Source organism: Microtus ochrogaster, chromosome 5 (assembly GCF_000317375.1).
Source record: "Microtus ochrogaster isolate Prairie Vole_2 chromosome 5, MicOch1.0, whole genome shotgun sequence".
NCBI classification, from domain to species: Eukaryota; Metazoa; Chordata; class Mammalia; order Rodentia; family Cricetidae; genus Microtus; species Microtus ochrogaster.
Window position 1 is genome coordinate 29082860 of NC_022012.1, and position 26934 is coordinate 29109793.

General features: G+C 49.3%; 1 protein-coding gene across 7 annotated transcripts in view; it reads left to right on the forward strand.

Annotated features, from left to right (window-relative positions):
• Kirrel3 (kirre like nephrin family adhesion molecule 3) overlaps positions 1 to 26934 on the forward strand; it is a 562524-nt gene that overhangs the window by 453691 nt on the left and 81899 nt on the right. For all 7 annotated transcript variants that reach the window (XM_026779208.1, XM_026779203.1, XM_026779205.1 and 4 more), the window contains 2 exons: positions 13218 to 13367; positions 18877 to 19026. In XM_026779208.1, the coding sequence (XP_026635009.1) occupies positions 13218 to 13367; positions 18877 to 19026 (300 nt within the window). The remainder of the gene's footprint in view (positions 1 to 13217; positions 13368 to 18876; positions 19027 to 26934) is intronic.

A 26934-nucleotide genomic window follows, 5' to 3' on the forward strand; every position in this document is an offset into this window, starting at 1 on the left:
AGGGAGGGAGGGAGGGAGGGAGGGAGAGATAACTAGTCAGAAAGGTGCTTTCCATGAGTTTGATCTTGAAAACACACGTCAAAAAGCCACGCAGGGTATCCCGCACTTGGAACCCAAGTACTGGGGAGGTGGACGCAGGAAGGCTACTGGCCTTTGAGAGCTCCAGGTCTGAGCGGTGCTCTCAAAAAACAAGGTGAATGGCACTGGAGTTTGGAGTGTGAATGCGGGCTTCTAGACAGGCACACATACACACAAAGAAGAATGTAACAGTCACGCCTTAGCCCGGGTGCAGAGAACATTCATCCTAAATTAATGTTTATGGGGCTCACCTCAGCCCCGAGGGCACATGAGAGTATTACCCTGATTTAGAGTTGGGCAGGGGCTATCCGTGGAGGGTATAAAGCAGATGGCCTATCACGTCACATCTGTTCTTGGAGCAGAGCTGGAACAATTAGAGGGCACTGTCTCCAGTCTCTGCCCTCTAAAGAGAAAACCCAGGATTCAAACTCCCGCTATATGCAGTACAGTTGTATAAACAAACGCCCGCATTGGAAGGAAAGAATTCAAATCCTAGTTCTACTATTCATCACCAATGACCAAGTACCAGTTTCTTTTTTCTCTTTTTTTTAAATTTATTTATTTATTAAAGATTTCTGTCTCTTCCCCGCCACCGCCTCCCATTTCATTTCCCTCCCCCTCCCCCAATTAAGTCCCCCCCTCCTCAGCCCAAAAAGCAATCAGGGAACCTGTCTCTTCCCCGCCACCGCCTCCCATTTCATTTCCCTCCCCCTCCCCCAATTAAGTCCCCCCCTCCTCAGCCCAAAAAGCAATCAGGGTTCCCTGTCCTGTGGGAAGTCCAAGGAACCCCCACCTCCATCCAGGATGAAAGGAGACAGAGACAGAGACTCACATTGGAGCACCGGACAGAAATCTCAAGGTCCAAATCAGGAGCAGAAGGAGAGAGAGCACGAGCAAGGAACTCAGGACCGCGAGGGGTGCACCCACACACTGAGACAATGGGGATGTTCTACTGGGAACTCACCAAGGCCAGCTGGCCTGGGTCTGGAAAAGCCTGGGATAAAACTGGACTCTCTGAACATAGCGGACAATGAGGACTACTGAGAACTCAAGAACAATGGCAATGGGTTTCTGATCCTACTGCACGCACTGGCTTTGTGGGAGCCTAGGCAGTTTGGATGCTCAACTTGCAAGTACCAGTTTCTTAACCTCTCTGAGTTTCCCGTTCCTCATCCATGAAATGGAAAAGGCTCTGCGTCTCAGGATTGCAGTGGAAATGACCAGCCTGTAGGCGGAGCTGTTCTTGTATCCTAGGAGTTCTGTCTCTACCCACTCCATCTCTACATGACCAACCTATCTTCCGAGACACCAGACTCAATGACCCAGCCTAATCCCCCTTGGAAAGAAGAACCCAATTCTAACCCCCGGAAGCCCGAACATCCCCTCACCTTCTTCCTAAGTGCTTTTAGAATAAGCTTCTCTGCTCTACACATCTACAAACTTTTAAAAGACAGGGGTAGCTATTGCAAGCTAGCTGTGTTTTCTTTGCTGATGCCTCTTTGGGTGGAAACAGATAGTGAAAGACCTCTCAAGGTTGTCTCTTTGATGGTGACAAAAAAAAAGGCCAGAGTGAGGGAGAAGACTGAACTGCATGGCTACAGCGGAACAGTTGGCTCTGAGCGTTAGCCACTCAAGTCTCTACTTGGGAGACTGGTGATCAGCCCTTCTCCTTGGGGTACTGAGAGGATGGATTGAGTAAGATAATGCATAGGAAGTGCCTGGTGAAGCGTAAAGTGTATACAAAAGTTAGCTGTGGCTAATATCCCAAGTCAACCAGAAGACTGGGCCCAGAATCCCAGGGCAGTGAGGAGAATCACTTTTTTAATTAGGACATATATATAGTCAGCTCTCAATTATCTGCTGGCAAATTGTCCCCATTCCTGGCAAATGCTATCACCAGGATTGCTTAATGAAGTCCTCTGCTCACATTTCACAGCTTCTTGTTCTGCTCTTATTTGCATGAGGCCCAAAGGGAATGAAAGTCCTTTAAAGGCAAAATCAGTTAATATCCCCCCCCCCCGGCCTCCTCTGGAAGGTGTGAGCCAGAGAGATGACAAAGCAGGAGGGAGCGTGTGGCTAACTCTGACTTTGGACTAGGACAGAAGAGATCCTTCCCACCCAGCTGAGGAGGAGACAGGGAGTCCTCCGTGTCCATCATCAGATTGTGAGTTTGTTTTTTAAAAAATATGTGTTTATGTGTGCGTATATATATATATATATATATATTAAAAATTCCCAGAAAATCAAATTCATTTTCACACAAGAATAACAAAAGGCATCCCAAAGTGAAAGTGCACTCATTGGCTGAGGTCACAGGAATTATTCACACCCCTGCTCCTCTCCATTAACAAGGATTATAAAGAGTTGGTTGCATTTAGGCGACAGCAAGATCGTTCGGTGGGGTAAAGGTGTATGCTGCCAAGTCTATCAGTTTAATTCCTGGGACTCACATGGTAAAAGGGGAGAACCACTTTACACACACACACACACACACACACACACACACACGGAGAGAGAAAGAGAGAGAGAGAGAGAGAGAGAGAGAGAGAGAGAGAGAGAGAGAGAGAGAGAGACTCTGTGTAAGTAAAATTAATTAAAAATTTGAAGTTGATTGTATTAACCTCTGAGAGAGGAGGAACTGAGGACATGCACTAGAATGGCTTCCTTGCAGCCGGGAACAGCTCAAAAGGCCACTAAATGCCATATTTGAGCTGTTGTTCTCAGCGTAAGGTTTGTGCACAGGGACAAAAGCACTTAGACTTAACGCCAGCCTGTCCCAGCCACCCAATATTCCAAGGTGCTAGGCTTACGCTCCTGTCAGTGGGAAGAATCGAGCTGTCCTTCATGGAACCCCTGCAGACACTCTAAACTGAACCAGTCCTTCTGAACCCTTGGGCATTGCACACAGAGACCCTGGGATCCAGAGACCCGCAGGACCAAGGGTAGGACGTGGTTCCCCAGCCCTGCCTTTGCAGCACCACTTGACATTTTGTGGATAAAACGTTTGCACACATTTTCAAAGGTGTGTGGAAAACTGTTAACTTTGTCCAATGCCTTCTGTGTTTAGTTTGCGGAAAACAGGGCACGTTCAGAAAAAGACAGTAGCTGGGCGAGAATCTGATAATTTTAAGAATAAAAAGAGTGCCTACCCTGAGACAAATGTTGTTTATATATGGATGCACCCCAACTGTGGTCCCCCAACTGTTGGAAGCTGTTAGACATAGGCTCCTTGACACCATGCGAATCTACCATCTCAGCCTCTCTAAGCTCGAGTCCAGGAAACTATAATTCTTACACACATAAAAGTTTTAGAACTATTCCAACTGGCAAGGTCTACAGCACTATAAAATGATTATTTAAATATCCTTGTTTAAAAGAAATAGTATTTAGGACACAGATCTTCCCCCCAAACAGATCAAGAGTCCCTGGGAGTTTGTTTTGACTTCCTCGTGCCTCGGGTTTTACTATTTTCATCCTTTGGGCTTGTAAAAGTAGGGATGTGGGTAAGTTAGCGAATGCAGCATCTAGGTTGAGAAGAAGGGGGCTGAAGGGGGATGATTATCTAGTGGTCCAAATTCTGCATCTCACAGGTGATCAATCTGAGCTTGAGGAAGGGCAGGCAGGTCCAAAGGCACACAGCTAAGAAGTGACAAAGCAGGGTTCTCAGGACGAGGATAAGATACAGCTTCATGTGTCCATCCTGTGACCTTCACAAAGAGTGAAAGACACTAGGAGTCGTGGGGCAGGCTAATCCGTGGCCCAGTCTCAACCTGAGCCCAGTGGTACCCATGGCCAAGGTCTACTTCCCCACCTGGGGTACAAACACAGCCCTCTGCCTGCTCTTCAGTCCACTTTCCTATTGCTCACCACCCTTCCCTGTTTGAAGTCACCAAAATCCCAGTTGCAGCCAGAGGAACCCAGCCTGAGTCCCATGACCAAAGAGCAGCAGGTCTGGACACCATCCAGGGTCCTGCTTCATGGCAAGAATGTCGCCTTTCTACACCTCCCGCTTCCCCTACAGACCTGTATCACTCTGCCCATCCTCATCCTCTGAGGGTGACTCAGACAAGGATGGATGAACTCCTTCATGGGCATAGAGGATCTCCATTTGCTACAGCACTTATCAGCATCTTCTTGGCACCCAGGCCTTGGCTGGATGGATGGAGGAGGCCCCGTCCTGCTGCTAATGAGCACAGGGCAGGCTCTGGCTGGAGCTGCAACGCTGATAATCAGCAGGCACAGGATTTATTGCGACTTTGGACTCACCCTGCCTTGGTCAGCCCGATTGTTCTTCATTAGAGACCCATCGTGTCCCGGACAACCTTGGTAGATTGTGTCCTGAGGACAGAGGTGTGAGGTGATCAGAGCCACAAGCTGTGTGTGCTGTCCTAGCTCCTGCAAGGAATTAGGAAATGGAAGAAGAATAATCACTCCTGGGAAGAGCAGCAGGCAGGTACTCCCATACATACCGAAACAAAATCCTCCTGTTCTTTCTAGAACATTCACGACACTGGCAAGTTTCTCCTCACCTGTGCAACAGAACCAAAGCTTCCAGTGTTTGTAAATGATGATTTTGGAACTGAAAGTGCCTTCAAATCTCTATCCCAGCAAAGGTCAAAGAGAAAGGGACAACTAAGTTCTCCCAGCTTCTTTCTCCCAAGAAAGATGGGTTAGGATGACCTCTGGCTAGCAGAACGCAAAACCTGTATGAACCTTGACCAGAGTTAAATACCTGATTCCAGACAGCTGGTTCCTGCAGGCCCTGACTAAATAAACCTTGGCCTACTTAGATAGTCACATCAATATATATGTTTAGAGATGAATTCTCAGGTTCACACCAAGTACTATATAAGACATGAAAGTAGAAAGAACTCTTTAGGGGAGGAGAGACTAATAGAAGTGGAGAAGAGACTGTAGTGGAGGCATGGATATGATTATGGGGTGTGTGTGTCTGTGTGTGTGTGTGTGTGTGTGTGTGTGTGTGTGTGTGAGAGAGAGAGAGAGAGAGAGAGAGAGAGAGAGAGAGAGAGAGAGAGAGAGAGAGAGAAGAGAGAGAGAGAGAGAGAGAGAGAGAGAGAGAGAGAGAGAAAGAGAGAGAAGACAGCAAAGAGACTCCACCATCACTGACAGTAGCCTCCATCACCCACCCACCCCCCAAACACTATCAGTCCTACCTCCAAGCGGATGCTAAACGCATTTTCTTCATCCTACCAATATAGCTTTAGCTGAGCCCTTATGACAGTGCCATCTTAATGATCAGTCCTCCTGTCTGTGGATGATCCTTCTCCATCCATCCTCCCCACCATTATCCTGTGATCTTCCTAAAACGGAGGTCCGAGTAAATGGGTCCCAGATCTTCGATGGCTTCTCATTAAGTGTAAGCATCTCAGCACAAATTTGGGGACTGGTGCAGACAGCTCCCCTCAACCCTTCCCCTCCCCCCATCTCCCATCCTTACCCCCAACACTCTCTCTGTGTCTCTCTCTATGTGTACCTCTCTCTGTCTTTCTCTCTGTCTCTCTGTCTCTCTCTGTGTGTCTTTCTCTGACTCTCTCCCTTTTGGGTTAGTGTCCCCTCCTGACAATTTTCTTCCATACATACTCCACACACCAGTTCAAAATGAGAGCGATAGCCGTGGCTAAAGAAGGCATGAAGGGTTCTGTGTACTTTAGACCCAATGTCTGGTTCTGTTATCTCAGATAACTCCACAAGCTTCCAACACACAGACCCTAGAGCTAGAGAAACTAGGCAACTGTCCCAGGACAATGTCCCAGCTCTAAGGAGATAACAGAGCACAGCCTGGGATAGTGTGGTTCTAGAGCTGTCCCTCCCTGGCCACATCCTGACCTCCAAACTCTGCATAGATGATCAACATTCCTGGAGACAGCCCCTCCCTATCCTATCTGGCTTGCCCTGCAGACCACTTCAGAATCCAGCTCCCTGTGCTTTCTTCTTTATTCCTCGCTTTGGGCACGAATTTGGTGCAGCTTTTTATTCCAGCTCCAGGCACACACCTTTGCTTTCTCCAGGCTCTAAGCCCATGGCCAGCGAAAACACAGTCCTTTGCCCCACATGCAGCTGAGGTGGTTCCTGTCCCTACTTCGGGCCCTGAGGTTGCTATAGTTACTGCCACCCCACCCACTTAAGTCCTCCATAAAAATCAGATTTGTTATTTGTCAATCAGTGAACTGGCACCAGCACCAGTGCTAACAGGTCAAGGGCTGGAAACAAATCTGTGCCACGCACTGGGTCCCTTCTCTGTGTCCCCAAGTAGTGTTCTGGTGTCATTAGGAGTCACTGGCTCCCACTCTTCTCCTTTCCCCTTGCTTGCCTCTCCTGACAAGGACAGCTTTCTTTAATCTCCTAAGAGGCAATTTGCTCTGTGCTCTGAGCCGAGAGAAAACTGGCAGTAAAATATCCCCGGAATGAGTATTCTTAAGCTTCCTCCAATTGGTCACTGATAGAGCAGATGGCCACACTGGAGCCCTTCCTGTGCTGCTGGCCAGGTGCTTTGGGAGCCTCCAAGGCTGGCTGGGAAGGGATGCTCTGAAGCATTCAGGAGGGCTCAGCTCTGGTCTCTACCTGCTGATTTAACAGAGTCCCACATCAGAGTTGTGGGAGTTCCATTCTCAGATCATGGCAGGAGCTGCTTAGGGTCCAGTTTGTATAGTCCTGGACTCACAGAGATGTGTGGACAGTGGTGACAGGAGCCCTTTGTGGAACACCGCATACAGGATGGCTTGTGTACAAGACCTGCATCCTTATAACGCTTTCATTGCTGTCATCCAGCCCCTCTGGGGACATCAGGAAACTGAGGTTCAGAGAAGGTAAGGAGCTTGTCCCAGTTATACAGGTAGTGACAGAGTAGAGTTCCTTCTAGGACCAGATTGCAGCTACATCCTTTCTACTGTGCAGGACTTGGGCTTAGGAAGGTGACAATATTCAGTCGCTCTGGGAGGTATCTGAGGAGCCTTACCCTTCCTGTCCCAAAATGAGTTTATCCTTAGCATCCTCCTGTCACCACACACTTCAGGAAGCTTCTCTGTACTTCCAACTGCCATCTTAAAGCAGGCCTTTCTCTTTTATATATTAGCAGCAGTTGTATGTGCGTGAGTGCGTGCACGTGTGTGTATGTGTGTTTGTGTAATAACAATACACACGAGGACGTTGGAGGACAACTTTGTGGAGTCAGCTCTTCCCACCTTTATATTGGGTCCTTGCAACAAGTTCAGGTCATTAGGTTTTCACAGTCAGCACCTTTACGCACTGAGCCAGCTCACCAGCCTCCTAGAAACAGGGATTTCTTAAGCTCCACATAAACTTTATATGACCTGTCTAAGATGGTTGCATGACCCTTTATATCCTAAGGTGACCGTCCAGGAGCTCTCAGTACATCCCACCAGCAGTCTTGAGTTTTGAGACAGGAATAGGCAGGATTTTATTGATTTCCACCACCCACAAGCATGATGCTGGCCATGCATACGTGTCTACAGTACAGATCACAGGCTCTCACAGCAAGAGAAAGCATTCCAGGGCCTCTGACTTTAAGCAATGGCTACATTCTCTCAGTCCTCTACCTGACAAAGGCAGGCCAAACTGTCCAGGCCGAGCATGAAAAAGAAGAAACTGAGGACACAGCCCTGAACCTCCAAGCTGGGCTCCAAGCATGAGGGGGCTGCAGTAGGAGTCAGGTGTGAAGACCGCATCTCTGACCAGGCTCAAGGCAGAGAGTGCTCCAGGGCTAGATCTCCTCTGTGGTGACAGCTGCCAATCCCAAGCCCAGTGTCCTGGTCCATGCTCCTTTTTCTACCACCAGGAAAGCACAAATCAAAGGCCTTTCCTATGAGTGACAATGGAGTTAAGACACTGAAGGACCGGAATGCGTCCCCAGAAGACTTGGGACTGGCATCTGTGTGTGGCAGAGCTACGTAACAACCATGGTGTCTCTCCAAATGCAGCATGGGCCTGGAGACACTGGCCATCTTTCTCTCTGCTCCTCACCCAGAGAAGTCACAGCACCAGAGACTCTAAGCCCTAGAGCCTTGGCCTTAGAGGATATGCAGCCTCATCCCTTACAGACCTCCCAGGTGGCCCTCAGAGTAGAATGGGACCTGGGCCTGTAGAAAGGGAAAGAAGACCCAGGGAAGTTGCATGACACCAGAGGAAGGGGAAAGACGTTCTATACAAAGCCCAAAGTGGAACAGGGGTAATGACACATGACTGCTATTCCAGCACAGAGGAGACAGATACAGGAAGATTGCAAGTTCAGGAGTCATACGGACTACGTAACAAGACCCTGTCTCAAGAGGAAGGGAAACTTAAGGTGGTTAATTAAAAAGATAATGGAAAAGTTCTGCAGAAGAAGTGAAGCCTGGAAGCCAGTTCTTTGTTCCCAAGCATGCCACATGTACGTGCACCTCGGGAGGGGGTGACATGGAGTCAGGGGAAGCCCAAGGAATCTCTACATTCCAAAGGCCCTTGGGCGATCTGAATGGTGGTGTGAGCGCTAAATGGAGAATTGGACTAGGTCAGGTGTTCTGCTCCTTAGCCACAGTGGAGTAGTACTGAAAGAACGATGTTGCACAGACTCTCAAGACCGAATTTTGCCTGGGGTAACAGTATAAAGTTGTAAACTTGGGCAAACTCCTTCATCTGTGTGAGCCTCTGAGTGTTCAGCAGCTTTCTGACATGTGGAAAATGCCTAAGACAATCAATTTATGAAAACAAAAGAGCTGTTATGGCTCATGGTTCTCCAGGGCTTGGTCCAAGAGGTTCGATTGCCTCTAGGTAATTGGTGGAACAAAACTATTCACTTCAAGCTGAGAAACAAGGGAGAGAGAAAAGTAGGGTCCCACAATTCCTCCCATGAGCACACCCCCAGGCTGAGGGGATGCCTCAGAGGGAAAACACTTGCCACTTAAGCATGAAGACTTGAGTTTGAATCCCCAAATTCCTATGAAGACAGGATCTATAGGACACATCTACATCAATCCTATGGCAAAATGGGAGGAGGAGACAGAAACATGCTTGGAAGAGAGACAGGGCAATAGCGTAAGCACAAGCAAGTGCATGCAAACTCACAATGAGTAAGCAAAATTGGCCAAGACAACCTGTCAGTGAACCAAAGGCATGGTAACTAATGATGCATGCTTCTAGCTAATCACAACCCGCCAGCAGTGACCATCAATTTCCAGAGGACCAACCGGAAACATTCCTGCGCAGTTTAATTTCCCTAACCCCATAAACATCCCCAAACTGTTATCAATAGAAAGCTTTTGTATTAGAATCTCCCAGGGTCTGTGCCATTGACTTTGCATCTTCTCACCCCCTGACTCCGGGAAACAGGGACTGCACACAGGCAGCAGCAACAAGCCAGCAAAAACTACAACTGGCACCCAACATGGGGCTCAAAACCATGACTCTGAGATCAAGAGTCTTATGCTCTACTCTAGGATTCCAACTTTCAGTGACTTTTCTAATCTACCAAGTTTAAGACCATCATTAAAAGCATCTCCACTTTCAAAGAAAAAGTATATTTATTTTTAATATCTTTTATTTATTCTTTGACAATTTTATATATGTATACAAATGTATCTTGATCCTATCTACCCCCCAACTTGCCCCTCTGGCTCTCCCCATTCTGTGTGCTGGAATGCTGACTGATTTCATGGCTTGCTCCTGCAGTCTTGTGTAACCATAGCAGCAATGAGCTCATGAGTGCAATGGCCATCCAGGCCCAGAAGACAGCATGGCACAGCACATCTCCCAACCCTCCAGCTCTGACATTCTTTCTGTCCACTCTTCCTGCTCCCTGGGCCTTGAAGAGTGGGGGTGGGAGATGATATAGCTATACCTCATTTACAGATGAACACTCAGCAGTTGCTTATTCCCAACACTCTGACTGGTTATGAATCTATATTAGCTGCTGACTGCTACACACACACACACACACACACACACACACACACACACACACACAAGCTTCTCCAACAAACATTGGAAGCTAGGCTATAATCTGTGGGTACAGCCATAAAGATTTAGAAGACAGTCTGATAACTTGCCCATTTAAATAGTTTCTTTTGGGGGAGTGGGCCTTAAATCCAATCAGAAGGCAGTTGGTTGCCCCTATAACCATCATGCCACTATTGCTCCAGTGGGCACGTTTTACCTGGTAAGTTTGTATGTATCATTCAGAGTACATCCCTGGATAATTCCATTAGTGCCTTTTCTCCTGCAGCCTGAATAGCACCTTCTAGCATTCCCAAATGGAACCAGTGGAAACAAAGTTCTCAGTTCAGCTCTGGCTTGATCTCTAGAACCTAAGTCTGTGTGTCATCATAGTGTCTATTTTTACTATCTAGTTACAGTGAGGAGCTAAGAGCAACGACAAGAGCCTATGCTGTTTGCAAGGCCTTGTATCCCACACCTGGCACTAAGAGACAGAGTAATTTTAGTGGCTTGAACATAATGCAAAAATATTAAAATTGAACCAAAAAAGAAAGACTCTTGTTTGGGGGTGTTCAGTCTCCACCCCTCTCCCCAAAATAACTTCCAAATCACATCTGTTGGATGATTTTGAGACTTGTGTGCCCTCTCCCCCTAGAAACATGCTTTTCACAGAAAATCCAAGGGGTCCCAACATAAACAGTGGGTGACTAATGCTCCATTTACCACCATCGGAACTGCACCTAAGCAGTTCTCTGACCTCTCCTGCCTTGCCCTCCAGGTGTGATTGGGCAGATCCTGTATATGCTCCGACTCCTGGTTCTGAGAAGCCCTCCAGTGTGGCCTTGCGATTACCCCTAGTTAGCTCCCCAGTGTTGCCACTGACCTCTTCTCCCAGTGTCCCCTACCATCCAAATGGCCTGACTTCCATGATGATCATCTAGGACTCACTCTTGCCCCGAGGGATGGATGCCCCAAGCATCTTCAACAATCTCCTGTTCCTTCTACCAAGCATAAAAAGGATGGGGTGTGATGGATAGACAGCCACCTCCTGGGGAAGTTCCTAATAAGGGACATTTGGAAGCTTGGACCCCCTTCCTTTAGGGCTTTCTCCTTGAGCCCCTGGCTGACAACCTGGTAATTCTCTCTGATCACACAATCTTTGGCTGCTACTGCAGCTGCCTTGATACTGTCCTTGCAAAAAAAAAACATTCCAGGATAAAAGATTGGAGCAGGAAGAGAAGCCTAGGAAAGATGCCCTGCCCCCTTCCTCCTCCTCTTCTTATCCTCACCTCTTCCTACTTCTGCTCCTCCCGTCTGCTCTCCATCCTCCTTTTCCTCCTCCCTTCTTCCCTCTCCTCCTCTCTTATTCCTCTCCTCCTCTGCCCTCCATTCCCTTCTCTTCCCCAGCCTCCATCCTTCCTCCTGTCCTCTTCCTCTCTTCTCTCTTTCCTCTTCTTTCTTCCTCCTCCTCTGTTCTCCCTCCTTTTCCCATCTCCAGTCTCTTTTTCTCCCTCTTTTTCTGTCTCTTCTTTCTCCTCTCTTTTTCTGCCTCTTCTCTCCCTCCCTCTCCCACTCTCCTTCTTCCCTCTCTGGACCCCCACTTTATGGCTACTCCCTTCGGTCCTCTTTCTCTTCTGTCTCATCTTTCTCTCTTGTTTTGGTGCCAGAAACAGCCTACTTACAATGGAAAACTTAAGAGACGGAGTAGGGGAAAAAAACCACTACCCAGAGCTGATTAAAATATCCTATGTAATCTAATTTGTAAAGTTTAAGTTAGAAGAAAAAGTGTTACTCCCACAATTCCAGACCAATTTGATTTTTAATAAGACTCCTCAGAGAGGTTGTCAACTCTAGAAGTTCCTGCTGCCCGTACTGTCTGCTGATTGGGGCCCCATGCCCTCCCCTGCACCTCAGCTCTCCATGTGCCCATAGTTTAGCCCTGTATGGGGCAGCAATTCAAGTCCAGGTCATCTGTGGTGATATGGAAAGGAGGTAGCAGCCGGCTCCCAGCCTCTTTTCCCACCATTCAGTATCTCTCTCTTTGGGGATGGGGTGGGAAAAACTGAGGGCTCAGAACTCAAGTGGGTGTCATCCGAGCCCCAGCTCTGTCACTCATTATCTGTGTCATCCTGCGTAGACTGCTGTGCCTCTCCGGTCCCGGTTTCTTTGGTATAAAATAGTGATTTTTTTTTCTGCCCTGAAACATTAGATTCTCTCTAGGAGAAGCGTGTGCAGTAATCCCTGGTCGTCAGTATCAGTTTCTCACGGTCCACTCTATGGTGGCCTCCCAGGAATACAGCTCATGTTATCATCTCCCTTCTTTAGTGAGTGACTGTCCCCAAACTGAGGCTTGGGGAGCTGCATGGAGCCTAGCTCAGCAAATAAGAACAACCCTCAGAGCCAGAACGAGACAGGTTCACCGCCTCCAACCTGCCTCAGATTGCCATCGATAGATGCCTCCGTTCCCAGTCTTGCAGAGCTGTCTGCAGGGGGGCACTGTGAGCATAGTACACCCAGGCCGTACACCAAGCACTGCAAGTACAGAGTCAGCTCAGCGCTACTCTCCTTTGTCCCCTACTTATGCCAGCCTCCCGATCTCCACACAGAGACGGTGCCTGCTGTGGTTAGGTTGTTAGCAGAATGAAAGAATTCATGAGCTCATGTTTAAAATCTCAGCACAGGGCCTAGTATCTCATGTGTGCAGCAAACTATTTGTTTAATAAAATATGAACCAATAGCTTCAATGGTTGTGGCATCTTGCTTTGAGGTGTGGATGAGAGGCATAGACTCCCAAGTGATTTCCAAGGGGGAGATCGTAAGAGCTAACTGCAGAAAAGGATAGAATAAGAAAGATGTGGGTAAACACAGCTACCAGGTCCTGCCAAGGCCCTACCAGCCACTCAGATTGTCTGGATTGCCAGGTTGAACTAGAGCCATCATCACTCCTGAGTTAGGTGAGAATCCCACCAAAAGAAAAGAGGTATGTGTCCCATGGTGGCTGAGGTTCATCTCCAAAGTCAACATCAGGGTTAGATAGGGGAGGGGCTGGAGTCTGGAGTCCAGAGACAGCCCCTGAAAGATGAGAATGAGGCTGATACCTTCAGGACAGCCTGACTCTGCTTAGAGGGTGTGAAAAGAGTCATCCAGACGCTGCTGCCCACGCTGACCGACCACTGTGCTTCCCTCCCCAGGCCAAGTCTACTCCTTCAGCCAACAGCCCCAGGACCAAGTGGTGGTGTCAGGACAGCCAGTGACGCTGCTGTGTGCCATCCCAGAATACGATGGCTTCGTTCTGTGGATTAAGGACGGCTTGGCTCTTGGTGTAGGAAGAGATCTCTCAAGTGAGTACTTCCAGACTCCCCCACCTATACACAACGGCCCAGCGCCTACACTGCCTCACCCCATCTTCACCACTATGGAACTCCCGTATTCCATCTCCAATGTCATTAATGGTTCGACTTCCCAGCCAGCTCTTCAACTTTCCAGACAGGGTGAGGTCTGGACAGAGATCCCTAGGAGTCCAAGGGGCTCTGGCTATGAGTACTGATCCTCACTCTTCTGGGCAGTTCTAAACCTAGCACAGCATCCGTTCCAAAGTCAACGTGATTCCCGTGAAGTCTGATTTCCAAACATCAAGTGCTCCTGTTTGTTGGCCCGATATAAATCCTCATTTATCAAGACATGGTCTAGCTTCCCACCCAAGGAGACAGCCAATGAACTGAAAACTCACAAGAAAGCCTGTTTCTCCTAAGATTCATCTCATGATGGGGAAAAAAAGACAGGAAGGGTTTACACTAAATGCCAGCCTTGCTCAGCCACCCAGGCAAGCTGCATGATGGGGGCCTCCTCCAGCTGCTGCTGACTGGCATGTCAGCTCTGCTGTTGGTGCCAGGCCATGTCATTTGGTAACTCTTTTGCATGGCTACCTCAGAATCTCATCCAAACACCTTGCCAACCCCCACTTTCCCCAGGGCATAGAGACTGCAGCCATCCTCATGTCTCTTGCCTGTTCCATCATTATTCTGTCCTGGGATGGGTAAGAAAGGGGCTGACTGCTGGGCTGAAGTGCATGATGTGCAGAAGGACAGATCTGGGTGTCACTCCCCGGCCATCTGGGAATGGCTGGGGATGGAGGATGTATGAGAAATACGCATTTGACTGGTAAGTAGCTTCGCCTGGTTCATGCTGTACAGCTGCAGGAAAATAAAAATCAAAGTGCACTCAGAAACACTGGGAAATTAATATTTTAAAATGTGAATTATGTCTTGCCAAACATGTATATTGAAACATTATAGCAATGGTCAATAGCAGTCGCAGGGCCTGATGCTGCAGCCCAGCTGAGCATAGATAAAATACCGGAGAATATCTCCAAAATATACTGTGCTGCCATAAAGTTTAAGTGTTATGGGAACCGGCCAACTTCAGAGATGCTCAGCTCCGGTACCCTAGAGATATGGAGGAACGCTATGACCTTCCCAAATGAGAATTGCTTATGCCCTGGGCAGCTCTGAGCCTGGACCAACACCATGACTGATGAGGGGGACAGTCTGGGCTTCCTGATTAATGATATCATCGGCCTTTGGCCAGGGGCAGTGTCTTATCAGGTCAGTGGCCAAATGAAGGTCACTAGGGACAGATTATAAAGTGATCATCAAGGCATAGATAATTGCATCTCTGATCTGAAGCTCCATACCTTGCTCTCTAGGATCCAGGATCTGGCCTGTGGGTGCTAAGGACAAGTCTGGGCTGGCTGCCTCTCCAGCCTGACCTAGTCACTAAGGAAGACAGGCCCTGAACTCTCTCCTGCAGAGGCCATAAGCTCAGGCTCCTGAGAAATATCTGCCCTGTATTTAATCATCTATCCGCAAACGTTATCCTGACAATAATGATAGGTTCTCACGGGCTCCATAAACACTGCTTGCTTGCCTGGTCAGTAGGGACAGAACAGAACACAACTTGAATTCAGCAAGATCTGCTGAGTGCATAAGGCAGGGAAATGGAGGTGCAGTCAGGACTTCCTGCTGCTGTAGCTCCGTCCTCCTCTGTTTCATGCCACCTTCCTAAGTGCACTAGACATGAGTCTCTCGCTGACACCGCAGTGTCTTTCTGGCCTCTAAGAATGAGACGCCAGAAAGAGAATATTTGTCACCACGTTCTCAGGAGCAGACAGAACATTTTTCTCCTGGGAAGATCGGTACTTCTCAGATGCCTTATGAATCCATGATTGTCCACAGGGAGAAAAAGATTCCACCCTGCCCCACTTTATTTGAAAAGTAAACAGTAACGGTTGAGGGAAAAAATGATTTAATTATGTTACTGATCTCAGTCCATGAAACCCTGTCTGTTCCCTTCCAAGATGAACACCCCAACTCTAACTCCCTGACACTGGTACTTTTTCCACAGTGAGTGAGGGTGTGTGTGTGTGTGTGTGTGTGTGTGTGTGTGTGTGTGTGTGAGAGAGAGAGAAAGAGAGAGAGAGAGAGAGAGAGAGAGAGAGAGAGAGAGAGAGAGGCATATGTATGCATGTGTATGCAGGTGAGTGTGCCCATGCACATTGTCTTGTGGTTTCTTTTGCTAAGAAGAGACACCATGTCCATGGTAACTCTTATAAAAGAAAGTATTTAATTGGGGCTGACTTACAGTTCAGAGGCTAATCCATTATCATCATGGTGAGAAGCAGAGTGGAACACAGACAGACACGGCGCTGGAAAAGTAGCTCAGAGTTCTACATCCAGATCTTCGGTCGGCAGGAAAAAAAGGGTAACACTGGCCCTGACTTGAGTATTTGAAACCTCAAAGCCTACTCCTAGTGACACATTTCTTCAAAAAAAAAAAAAAAAAGCCACACCCACTCCAACAAGGCCACACCTCCTGAAAGTGCCACTCCCTAGGAACCTATGGGGGTCATTTTCATTTAAACCACCATATGTGTGTATATAGAAGTCAGAGATCAATAATGGGTGTCTTCTTCAGTCAGTCTCTACCTAGTTTTTGAGACAGGTTCTATCACTGAGCCTGGGGCTCACCAGTGGGCGGGGCTGGCTGGACAGTAAGGCCCTGGGATCTGCTGCTCTCTGCCCCTTTCTTCTAATCCAGTCATGCCCAGTTTGGGGGCTGCTGAGGAGCTGAACTCAGATCCTCATTCTTGCACGGCAAGACTTTACTCCCTGAGCCCAGCAGGCTCCTCAACTTGTATTCAAATTAGCGGGTATGGAAGATAGGAGTGGACGTTGGTAGCTGATCCCTGTAAATTTGGGGAGGTTTGTATAGACTTGACATCAGTTCAAAGCCAGCCTTAGCTACAGAGTGGGCTCCTATGTCGAATACTCAGTATGCAGGAGGCACTTTACATAGACTATCCCATTTTAATCTTCACTCATGAGAGACCAGCATTGTGCTCTACTTACCACAAGGAAGCTGAGACACAGAGCTGAAGTGCCAGGGGGAGAGAGCGAGGAAGAGATAAACTGGAGTTTGAACCTACATGACGTGACTAGAAGCTAGACACTCTGAACCTCTGATCCCGTGGAAAAGGCTAGAAAATTCCTCAGAAGCTCTGCTCCTGTGTGTGTTTTCCAAAGATGCTGCCAATCCTTGAGATAGCATCGTGGCTCTCGCTGTCTAATTAGGCAAATACAAACAAACCCATCACCGATGTTTTCCACAGCTAGCGAGAGTGCAATCCTGCTGCTGATGGCTTGCCAGACAACAGCAGCAACATCAACAAAAAAGACACCTCTTCCATCCAACATGCCTGCAGGGGACAGACCTAATTGCAGAAGAGCAGGGGGTGGAGGGGAGGCTGGAGGGCAGGGTGGCCAGCAGCACAGAGGCCAGCAGCAGTCGGAAAGCCAGCTTCACCTGCCTGGGCTTACTGCCTTTGCCCATCAGAAGGCAGGAAAGTGAGTGAGAGGTAGACAGTGCCCTCCTTTGGTGCAGCTGACGCTGGGCAGCATTTCTGGCCAGCCCTGATCAGCTGCAGAGATCAGGGTCCTCCCGTGTCATGATGAGGATGGTCTCAGTTGTACAAGAGCTCACAGAACCTGTTGGTTGGTATTTGGGGAGACTGTGGCTACCCACCCCCCCACTGACTAGGAATAGGCACCCCCAGAGAGCCCTGCCCCATCTCTCAACCACCCTTAGGTTATCCCGAGTGGTCTCTAAGGAGAGATGGGCAGAGTCAATAGAATCCCATGGAGCAAAGGATGTGAGAAAAGCAGAAGTCAGGTGAGGGGATAGAAGGATAACAGCCGACAGGATAAGAGGCTTCTAGCCCAAGACCCCAGAGAGGGCAAGACCCAGTCTACGGCTGTGGCTGTAGCCAATGTTTGTATTCAGTCAGCCAGCTGGCCGCAACAACTGCTGAATGATTCAGCATCTTCAAACTTTTATTTAATCTATTATTCATCACCAGTGTGTCTATACTGAGGCCCCAAATTCCTAAGTGTCCTGAGTGCTTCCTAAGTGCTTAATCAGGCCCTGGGGCTTGGGGATGGGAGGTAGGAATGCCCAGAAATGGACAGCCATGATTCAAGGTGCACAGTGCGTTATGACTGAAGGATGAGGCTGCACAGCCATTTCCTCTGCTTCCTGGGGACCAAACTTCTCTCCGTGATCCTTTCCAAGTAAATCTCTCCCCTTTTTTTTTCATTCCCTTTCTCTCTTGTTTGGTGCACTTGGTGAATTTCAGAATCAGTCTCTCTCTCCCTCTCCTCCCTTCCCCTCCCCCTCTGCCCCCCTTCTCCCCTTCCCCCTTAGTATCCCCTTTAGCAAACTCCACTGAATACAGACAGCACTTCCCAGAGCATTACCCCATATCCAGGTCTGCCTATCCAACATGCCCTATACTTTTGCATTTAACACTGGCTTCTCCCGTTTTCCTTAGAGTTTAGAACTAGCATCACACCCACAGACACATGCGCACACACACACACACACGCACGTACACACACACACACACAGACACACACACACACACACATACACGCACGCACACCACCATCCTGAGAAACTACTGCTTTTGTGCTCCTTGACACACACTGAGATCAAAGGCCTGATCGCATGCCAGAGGGCTCCCATTGCTGTGCCTCTGCCACCCGTGCCCACCCCACCACGCGAGCTCCCCCTGAGCTAGGGAGGGAAGCGCGACTGCTCTCTTTTCCCTCTGGAAGCCCAGTCATTTCAGCCCATGAGATAAATCAGCAATGCACAGATGAACAAGGGGAAACACGGGAGTCATCCATGAAGTAAGAGGCTCAATAAGGGGGGCGGGGGGGGAGGCTCTGATAGAACACTGAGCTATACAAGCAGAGAGCCAATGAAATGGCTCAGCTCTGCCTGATGACCTGAGTTCAATCCTTGGGACCAACATGATAGAGAGAAAGAACCGACCGCCACAAGTTGTTCTCTGACCTCTGTGTAGGTGGCATGTCTGTGTCCACACACATGTGAAGAAACAAACAAATAAGGAGAGAAAGAAAGGAATTTTTTAAAAAATAAAGAAACAAGGGCTTGTGGTTGTTGGGGCTGAGCGGTCCAGTAAGCTGGGTAAAGAAGCAGCAGGGAGCTGCTCAGAGGAAGTCTTGTCATATAATTAAGTGTCCTGTGTATCCGTCACCAGAAGGCCACCTGAGGTCAGCTCTGTCCAGGCCAGATATCAGACCCCTAGCCCACCTTCCAGAAAGATCCTTCTTCCACAGAAGGGAGGAACTCTGACAGGAAGACCTCTGCCTGAGCCACCACTCACTAGATGCGCATTTCCTTTTCCAAGAGAGTTTCCTCTGAATAGGCCCCGGTAATCAGCCATGGGACTACCTGGAGCTCTCATACTTCCTGCTTTTTTCTCCCCAGGTTACCCCCAGTACCTGGTGGTGGGGAACCACCTCTCAGGAGAGCACCACCTGAAGATCCTGCGGGCCGAGCTGCAGGATGACGCCGTGTACGAGTGCCAGGCCATCCAAGCTGCCATCCGGTCCCGTCCCGCGCGCCTCACAGTCCTGGGTAAGTCACCTGCGCACAGACATAAGGACTCAAGGAAACACCAAGGGCTCGGCTACTGGCGGGGTCCTTCTGAGAAAGCTAGAGGAGGGAGGCTCTCCATTGGCTATCGTCCCGTCTGGTCCTCCCTGCTCCTGCCCTCTCCTCTTTATTCCCACCCAAGGGGGACTAAAAAAGACCCCCTCCTTGGGAAATCATATTGCCACCCCCTGTCACTTTCCCACCCAGCATGTTTGGCTGCACACTGGCAAGCAGATGAGGATCCGGGGTGCTAAGCTTTGTAAATAAGTCCAGACCCGTAGCAGCAATGCAAGCTCAGAAGAGAGTGTACATGGTATGAATGGCCTTTCTTCCAAGGCCGACCTCCAAAGGGGCCAGAAAAGCTCTGCATGCCCTGACCTCTCTGAAGAAGAAGCCTCGGGTTTGGTCCTCCATGACTTCATGAATCACCAAAGACCCAATCCCAGTTCTTCCAGGTCATCCCAATGAGATTTCACCTCAGGGCCTTATTCTAACCATTTTCCCCCTTGCTCTTTGTTTCAAATGTCCCCGGGACAGCCCTTACTGGGACAGACCTGTCTGAAGATGTGGGGATTTGCTCAGTGGCTCCTTGAGCTTCCCAGTTTTAAGAGCTCGGCCTTGTCACCTCCTTCCTCTGGCCAGGTCTTCCAGAAAAGGGAACTGTGGGGAAACAGTTCACACATAAGTGATGCTCATTCACAGCTGCAAAGCGGCTCCCAGCAGCTCTCAGAGCTCCTCCAGACTGGATCAGGGATTGTTATTGCAGGCGAAAAACTGAGGCTCAGAGAAGCAAAAGGCCTAGACCAGCATCCCCCTGCCGGAGCTCTTGGTTCCACCTCCCCAGCCCCATAAGGTTTCGTCTCTGATCTCCAGGCACATGTAGATGAACCCTGGGCCGGCGAGAGAGGGAAGCCCCAGCCTGGCCTTGGCAGCCTGCTGGCAGCTGCTATGGAGCTCCGACGACAGGGTCATCAGCTGGGACGCTGCTCACGCTCTGAGATGAAATATTTAAGAGTGTGTCAGGGTACCGTCAGATCTACACAGCTGAACACGAGGGGTGCATGATTCCAAGTGCAGCAGCAGACAGACCACAGAGGAGCAGATAGCAGCTCGGCCTAGGCTGAGGTTGGAAGGGCGGGCATCAGACCCTCACCCACCTCAACCCAGCCTGGCCCAAAAGGGGCGGGAAAGAAACCCTCTGTGGAATAGATGGTCTGGGGGCCGGGGCCAGGCCGGGTGTGTGTTAGAGGACAGACAAGGACACTATAGAGAGCAGTAGCTGTTTTCTTTGCCCCCCTTGAGATGTGGCTAAATTGAGAAGGGGTCCACAATTGTAGGGTTGGGGGAAAGCTGGGGAAGACATGGGGACCATGTATGTCTCTCGATTTGGGCAGAACACATCTGCCAAGTGAAGCTGTAGGATGTTCACCTTCAGAGACCACTCAGTCCCTGTGTTCAGGAAGCCTTCCCCTGCCCCCTCACACCCCTCCATGGGGCTGCCAGAGAATGCTAGAAAGAGAAGACCTAAGCGCTATCCATTCCTCTGAAGGCTTGCATGCAGGAGCTAAAACAGGACACCACCTTGTCCTCAGAGTACAGACGACTCACCAGTCAAGCCTCCTTGTTCCCTGCTATCTCGGTTCATCAACAAAGTATTGAAATTCCAGATTATTCCATGTGCTTTACTGATACGCTCAGGGAGAGACTCAGAGAGGCAAAGGCATGCCCAGGAGGTCACACAGCTTGATTAACATTTAAAATCGATCCCACGGTTCCAGCTCCGGACCAGCGCTCTTTGCCCAGGCTTCTGGTCTCAAACGCCAGCAGGATGTCATCTGTCCACCTAGTTAAAAGCCAGGCTTCTCAGGGCAGGGCCTCAGAATTCAATTTAAACAGGCCCAATTTTGTTTTGGGGGTCACCTCTAAAAGACATCCACTCTTCTCTCTCTCTCTGCATCTGTCATGGCCTTGGCCTGGCATTGTGTCTGGGGGCACAGGGCTGGGTTTGTATGGGTGAGGTGTTTATTCAAGCCTGGAGGTCAACCGGAAGGGTGACCAGTTACAAAGGCTCTAACGGGACTCTGAGACAATTCCCACAGACAGAAAGGAAGCTCGAGCTGGCATCTCCTACATCGGCCATTCTCCTAAGCAAACTGGATTTGGGCCAGAAAAGGCTGCCAGGCTCTGCCTGGAGGCCTCCTTGATGCTTTGAGGCTCCACATTCCTGGCCTCAGCTGTTTTCCATGGGTGAAGAATCCCCGCTTCCCCACCCCAGGGAGTCTCAGGGCCTCTCCCAATCTTGTAAATTGCCTCTAGTCCAGCAGGATTCCGCCTGGCTAAGACTCTACAGATGTACATCCCCTCATACTGCCCCTAACCTGAAGTCAAAATGGTCACTGGAAAGGGTCCTGGTCTCAGGATGAGACAGATGCAATGGCTGTTGAGGATTCTTAAGGTTATTAAAGCCTTCCCGACCCACAGAGCCCCTCCACCTGCTCTGCTGTGACATCTCAGCCCAGGAAAGTGTCTGGGCCAGTTCCCTGAGGAGGGCGGCCTTCCCTGTGTTCCAGGAATAGGAGAGTTTCCTAATTTACTCTGTATTTGCCTGAGATAGATTTTTAATTAAATAAAGTAAGAGCTTGATTAGAACCTGCGGAAGATGTGAGGGCAGAATCAGATGGTATTCCGGCAAAATCGCAAAGCAAACACTCTGGCTGGAGCACAGGCAGGCCCCGGGAGGTCTCCCGTCAAAGCGCCAAGTGAGGAGGGCAAATACGAGAGATTATATAGCCAGCAGATGTGCTCCGTTAGAATATGCGTCTGCCAGCAGCGCGCTCAAAGAAGCTGGGGGGCCAGCTCTCCAAGTCTGCCTGGCTCCGGGGAGGGCATGGGGACCAGCCCAGCAGCCAAGCCTAGAGTCACAGACACATTAATTAGTGTTGTGTTTCCAGCACTCAGAAGCAATCAGACAAGAAGCAGCTCTGAGCAGAGTTTTCACTACCCTGGGAGGCAGAGGAGGCAGGAGCCAGAGAATGAGGAGGAGGTGGGGAATGAATTGAGTCTATGAGGCCAAGCACCCCAGACAAGGAAGCTACGACCCTGGTTGTGATCAGCCTGAATTCCCTCAGCAATCCAGCCAGCTGCCAAGGGCTATGTTTGACTCAACCTGTTTCCACACTCATGTCAACTCAGGAAGTCTTGCTACCTATGGAAGAAATGCCCACAGACTTAAAAAGTCAGCTGTGTGACCCTGACACTGTTACTCAACCTCTCTGGGCCCCAGTTTCTTGGTGTGCAGAACGTGAAGTGATGGCTGAACACATGATGTCTAAGAATTCAGCTCCCAAAAGGCCTTCTTTCCAGCCAGAAGTCCAATATGCCACATCAACTATTTTAGGAAAATGGGCCATTCCCCACCGGAGCTGAGATTCGAGTGATGCCTGAGGCTGAGAAAGGAACCGATGGGGATGGCGTAGACAACAGCCACCTTGAAGCTGGGACACAGCACCTCACTAAGTCTTGCCAGGCTTCTCTAGGTACCCCGTTTTCACACACTTGCAGCCATCTCTGCAACAGCTCCGCTTAGATGGACATTACAAGGCCACACACACATACACACACAGACACACTTGTGTGCAGAGCTGCGGAGGAGAAGGAGGAACCCTCTGTGAGGAAACAGAGCACCATCTGACAAAAATTGTGTGATGCTCCATCCATTTTAAAGCAATAGCACAGGTATGCATGACGGCACCCCTGCTCTGACCTCCCGCAAGAGCTCAGGGTCTGTAAGGCATCATTTCACTTGATCTTCCCAAATGCCAGAAGACTCGGGTAGTAAAGACTGGGAGGAGCCAAAGGGGAAGTGGAGGCCGCAGATTGGGTCAAGAAATGTTTCCTGGATGCCTTTCTAGATGTTCAAGATTCCTCAGTAAGTGGAACATAAAGCCTTCCCTGGCCTGGCGAAGCTTGCGTGTGGCAGGGTACAAAAGCGTCTGGCAAATGACAATCAGACTCAGCGAGTAAACTGTGTCAGTAGAATGTCCCATGGTAATAGAAGCCATGGGAAAGGAAGCCTAGAGCTGGGGAAGGAGGAACAAGAGAGAGAAGAAGGGCTTGGATGTCAGCTCAGTTATTAAAGGGACTTTGCCCCAGCTGTTCTTCCCATGTCCTCTTCTCCCTGGCCCAGCCTAATATTGACTCTGTTGTCTTGGAGGCTCCCATTAGAAATTAGATTTCCTAATGAATTATTTAAGATGGCAACTAAGTCTGTTCAAATAAAGCAGGCATCTTTTACAACGATGCCAAGCCCTGATACAGGGCAAACAGATATGCTCCTTAACTGTTCTCCCACAGAATGGGTAGCAACTCTGTAGTCATTATGCCCCTTGCTGCTGTGACAGAAATCACAGACAGAAGAAACTTAAGTTGGGGAGGTTTTGTTTTAGACTAGGGCTCAAGGGGATGAGGCGTGGCACTTGGGAACAGTTCAGTCCAAGGTATGAGCGTTACCAACCACTTTCCTTGTTCCACTGTGGGACAAATGAATGCTGATGCTTGGCTCCTTTGTTCCTTTGATTGTCTGGTCCCCCATCCCATGGATGGTGTCACCCACATTTGGGCGGGATCTTTCCTTCTCCACTAATCCTGTCTGGAAATACTCTCACACACACGCCCGGAGGTGTGACTCCTAGGTGGCTGTAAGCGCAGTCAAGTTGGCAATGAAGATTAGTCATCCCGAGCTCCCAGTTCTCAACTCCCAAACTACAGATGGGTACAGAGAGGAGCTGTGAATATCCTGAGCACGTCCAATTATGGACGCAGAGCTGATATGGTGCTTAAGAGTGCTGGCTTCCGGATGGCTCTGAGTTTAGGTACCCGCTAGGACAAATGAGCTCCTTAACATAAAATGGCAAGTATGTAGAAGCATTTTGGAGACATAGAGGAGAATTTATCTCTATAGAACAGAACCTAGAATCCCTGCCATGGCCCACAAGGTCCCTGATATGCCTTCTTCCTTCTCTCCAGCATAACCACACTGTGCATGGTGCATAACCTGTTCCATGAGGTGACTCTGAGCCTGCCTCAGCCCTTCCAACAGCCCTGTTTGAATCTTCCGTCGGCTAACTCCTGCATATCTGACAAGATACACTTTAGGCATCACCTCCTCTAGAAAGACTTTCCCGAAGGCTACATACAATAGCCTGACTATTGTTCCTTCTGACTTCTGTAGGCTCCATGACACCATATTTTCTGTCTGCTTCCCCCACAGAGTTGGTCAGGAGCATCTAGCAATCTTCATGCCTGGCCTGGCTGGGAGTACATACTAGGTGCTCAATGAATGTTCACTGTGGCCATTAAAGCAACTAGAGGAAAGACAGTACAAGCAGATAACAGTGCTAAGCATGGGTGAGGGTTATATGGTATAGGGCAGCATGGTGTTATATGATATGGTCTTGTGCCATGTAGTGTTATATGACATTATGTCATATGGTGTTGTGCGGTATAGTGTTGAGCAATATATGGCATGGGGTGGGTAACATTGTGGTGTGTAGAATGTTGGGTATTATTTATAGAGGCACTATATAGCCTCCCGTGGTTTGGAGCCACTCTGGAAGCCAGATTGCCTGGTTGTGCTCCTTCACCAGTGGTATAACCTAATCACGTTACTCAACTTCCTTTGTCTGCGTATAAAGTGGGAGACAGAACCATAGTGCCTCCGTGGTGACAAAATGATCCAACGAAAGAACATATGCAAGCACATCTCAAAATAGCGCCTGGTACACAGCAAGACTTAACAGCATATGGCTGTTATTACATTAACCGGTTCTGTCGCCGCTATTACTATTCAGTGCCCAGAATCACCAGACAGTAGCCATCCTTCCCGGAGCACCAGCTTCTGGCCTGAGGACACTTGTTCACAAGAGACAGCAGGCAGGAAGCTAGATTCCCAGAGGCCCCACCCAGGCACATGCACAGAAGACAAGCAGAATTGATTCCTTATCTCCTTATTAGGCCTGTTTAGCTGAGCTGTGGCCTGGTCCTAGGTGCTGTATCTCATTTGGGCTGTGTGCCTATTTCCTGCCACATTCATTACCCTCAATCACCCCCCAAATAGGGAACAAACAAGCCAGTGATGGGAGAGGAGAGCGAGAAAAACATCCTTATCTCCCAAAGTTCCATATGGGAGCCAGGCTCAGCTAGTCTGCATGCATCTCCTACACCTTCCACATGACACCAGGTCCTTCCCTCTCCTGTGCCACCCCGGGTGGTGTCCAGACCACCCTCAGTGTCACCTCCCATCCCTTTTTTTGGCCATTACACACACGCTTCTTTGCTTCTTGCCCATCCCTCAGGTGACAAAGTGAACTCAAAGTCTCAGGCTTAAGAGCTGGGGGCAACGATCATTGAGATCTATAGTTGAGTTCCATTCCACCCTGGGTATCTGCACCGCAGTCAATGTGGGCCAAGGGAGATGAGGGCGCTCCTGGGTTAGAGCTGATCTGCAGAATTGGTTCACTCTATAGTCTCCTTCACTATGAGATGTCCCTCATTTCAGCTTCTTTGGACATGGGGTGCCTTCCAAACTAGGCCATCTATCATGGAGATGAGTGAGAAAGGAAGCGGGGGACTCAGCCATGTCCCAGGCTCCAGGAGGCCTAGGGAACCACCAGGGGTTAAGGCAAACATGAGGCTTCCATTCCCTGCCCACACACAGGGCAGACTGCAGAGGCAGGCAGGCTCTTCTTCAAGAACTTGGAAGTCAATATCAGGCCTGTACTTCCTTTCCAAATGGCCTAGAAGCTTGACACTACCTGTCCAGGGCTCACTATTTATAAAGCTGGAGATGACATCCCAGTGGACCTCTCCTTGGCTTTTTGAACCTTCAAAACCAGGACACAGGAAGGTAGAAAGATTCTTAGGAGCCCAGTCAGGATCTGCTGAACTCACAAGACACTCAACCACCTGCTCTGAGACTTCACAAGCCTTAGTACTTCCCACCCACCTGCAGTGTCCCCACCCCCATCTCCAGGGAACTGAGAACCACCAGGTCATTCCCCATGTAGTCCTAAAGAGTGATGCCACCATGCCCAGAGCAGTGGCAACTCTCCAGGTACACATAGGAGAGGGGGGCCCAGACTAGGACTCAAAAATCACACACTGCTGCCCCCCGCCCTGCCACTGCCCAGCATGAAACATGGGACTGTGGTATTTAGCAGCCGCTCTGACAACCTGGTAAAAGCAGGAGCTGGAAAGGTGAAGTGGAAATCCATCCCACCGTTTACCTGTGATTTTCCCATAACCACTCATGGCTTTGGGTCCACACAAAGGCCATTGTTCCCTGAGTCCCTCTTCCCTTGCTTCTAAGAGCAAGGATAATGTGTCCTTCCGCTGTTTTAGCCAAGCGTGACCCTGAGCCAGGCTGAGTGCGCTTACCTACTCAGCCAGTGTCACACCCCAGAGATCTACAAAAATCAGGACCAAATCCTCTGGTGTCTGGATTCAGTCTGAGACCAGCAGCTCCATGTCTTCTCTGTGCAACACAGGCCCCTTTCCCTCAACCTTCAGGGTCACCTGCCTGCCGAAAAACATGGCCCACCTTAACATTCACAGGACTGGTTCCTGTGGCCTGGGCTGCTTCCAGGCAAGCTTCATATAATACAAACGAGATCTACCTCTGCCTTGGTACCCACCCTGCTAGACTCTTTGTTCCGGATGTCCAGATAACTACCGGCCATTTGAAAGAAATCCGGTGTATGCACCCATAACCATACACATAGACACAAGGGGACACACCTGCACCTGTGCACAGGCAGTGAGAGCGTGGTGAAATCATTAGCATTCACCTAGAAAAGCAGGAGACAGTTGATCAAAGAAATTAGTCGCTCAGAA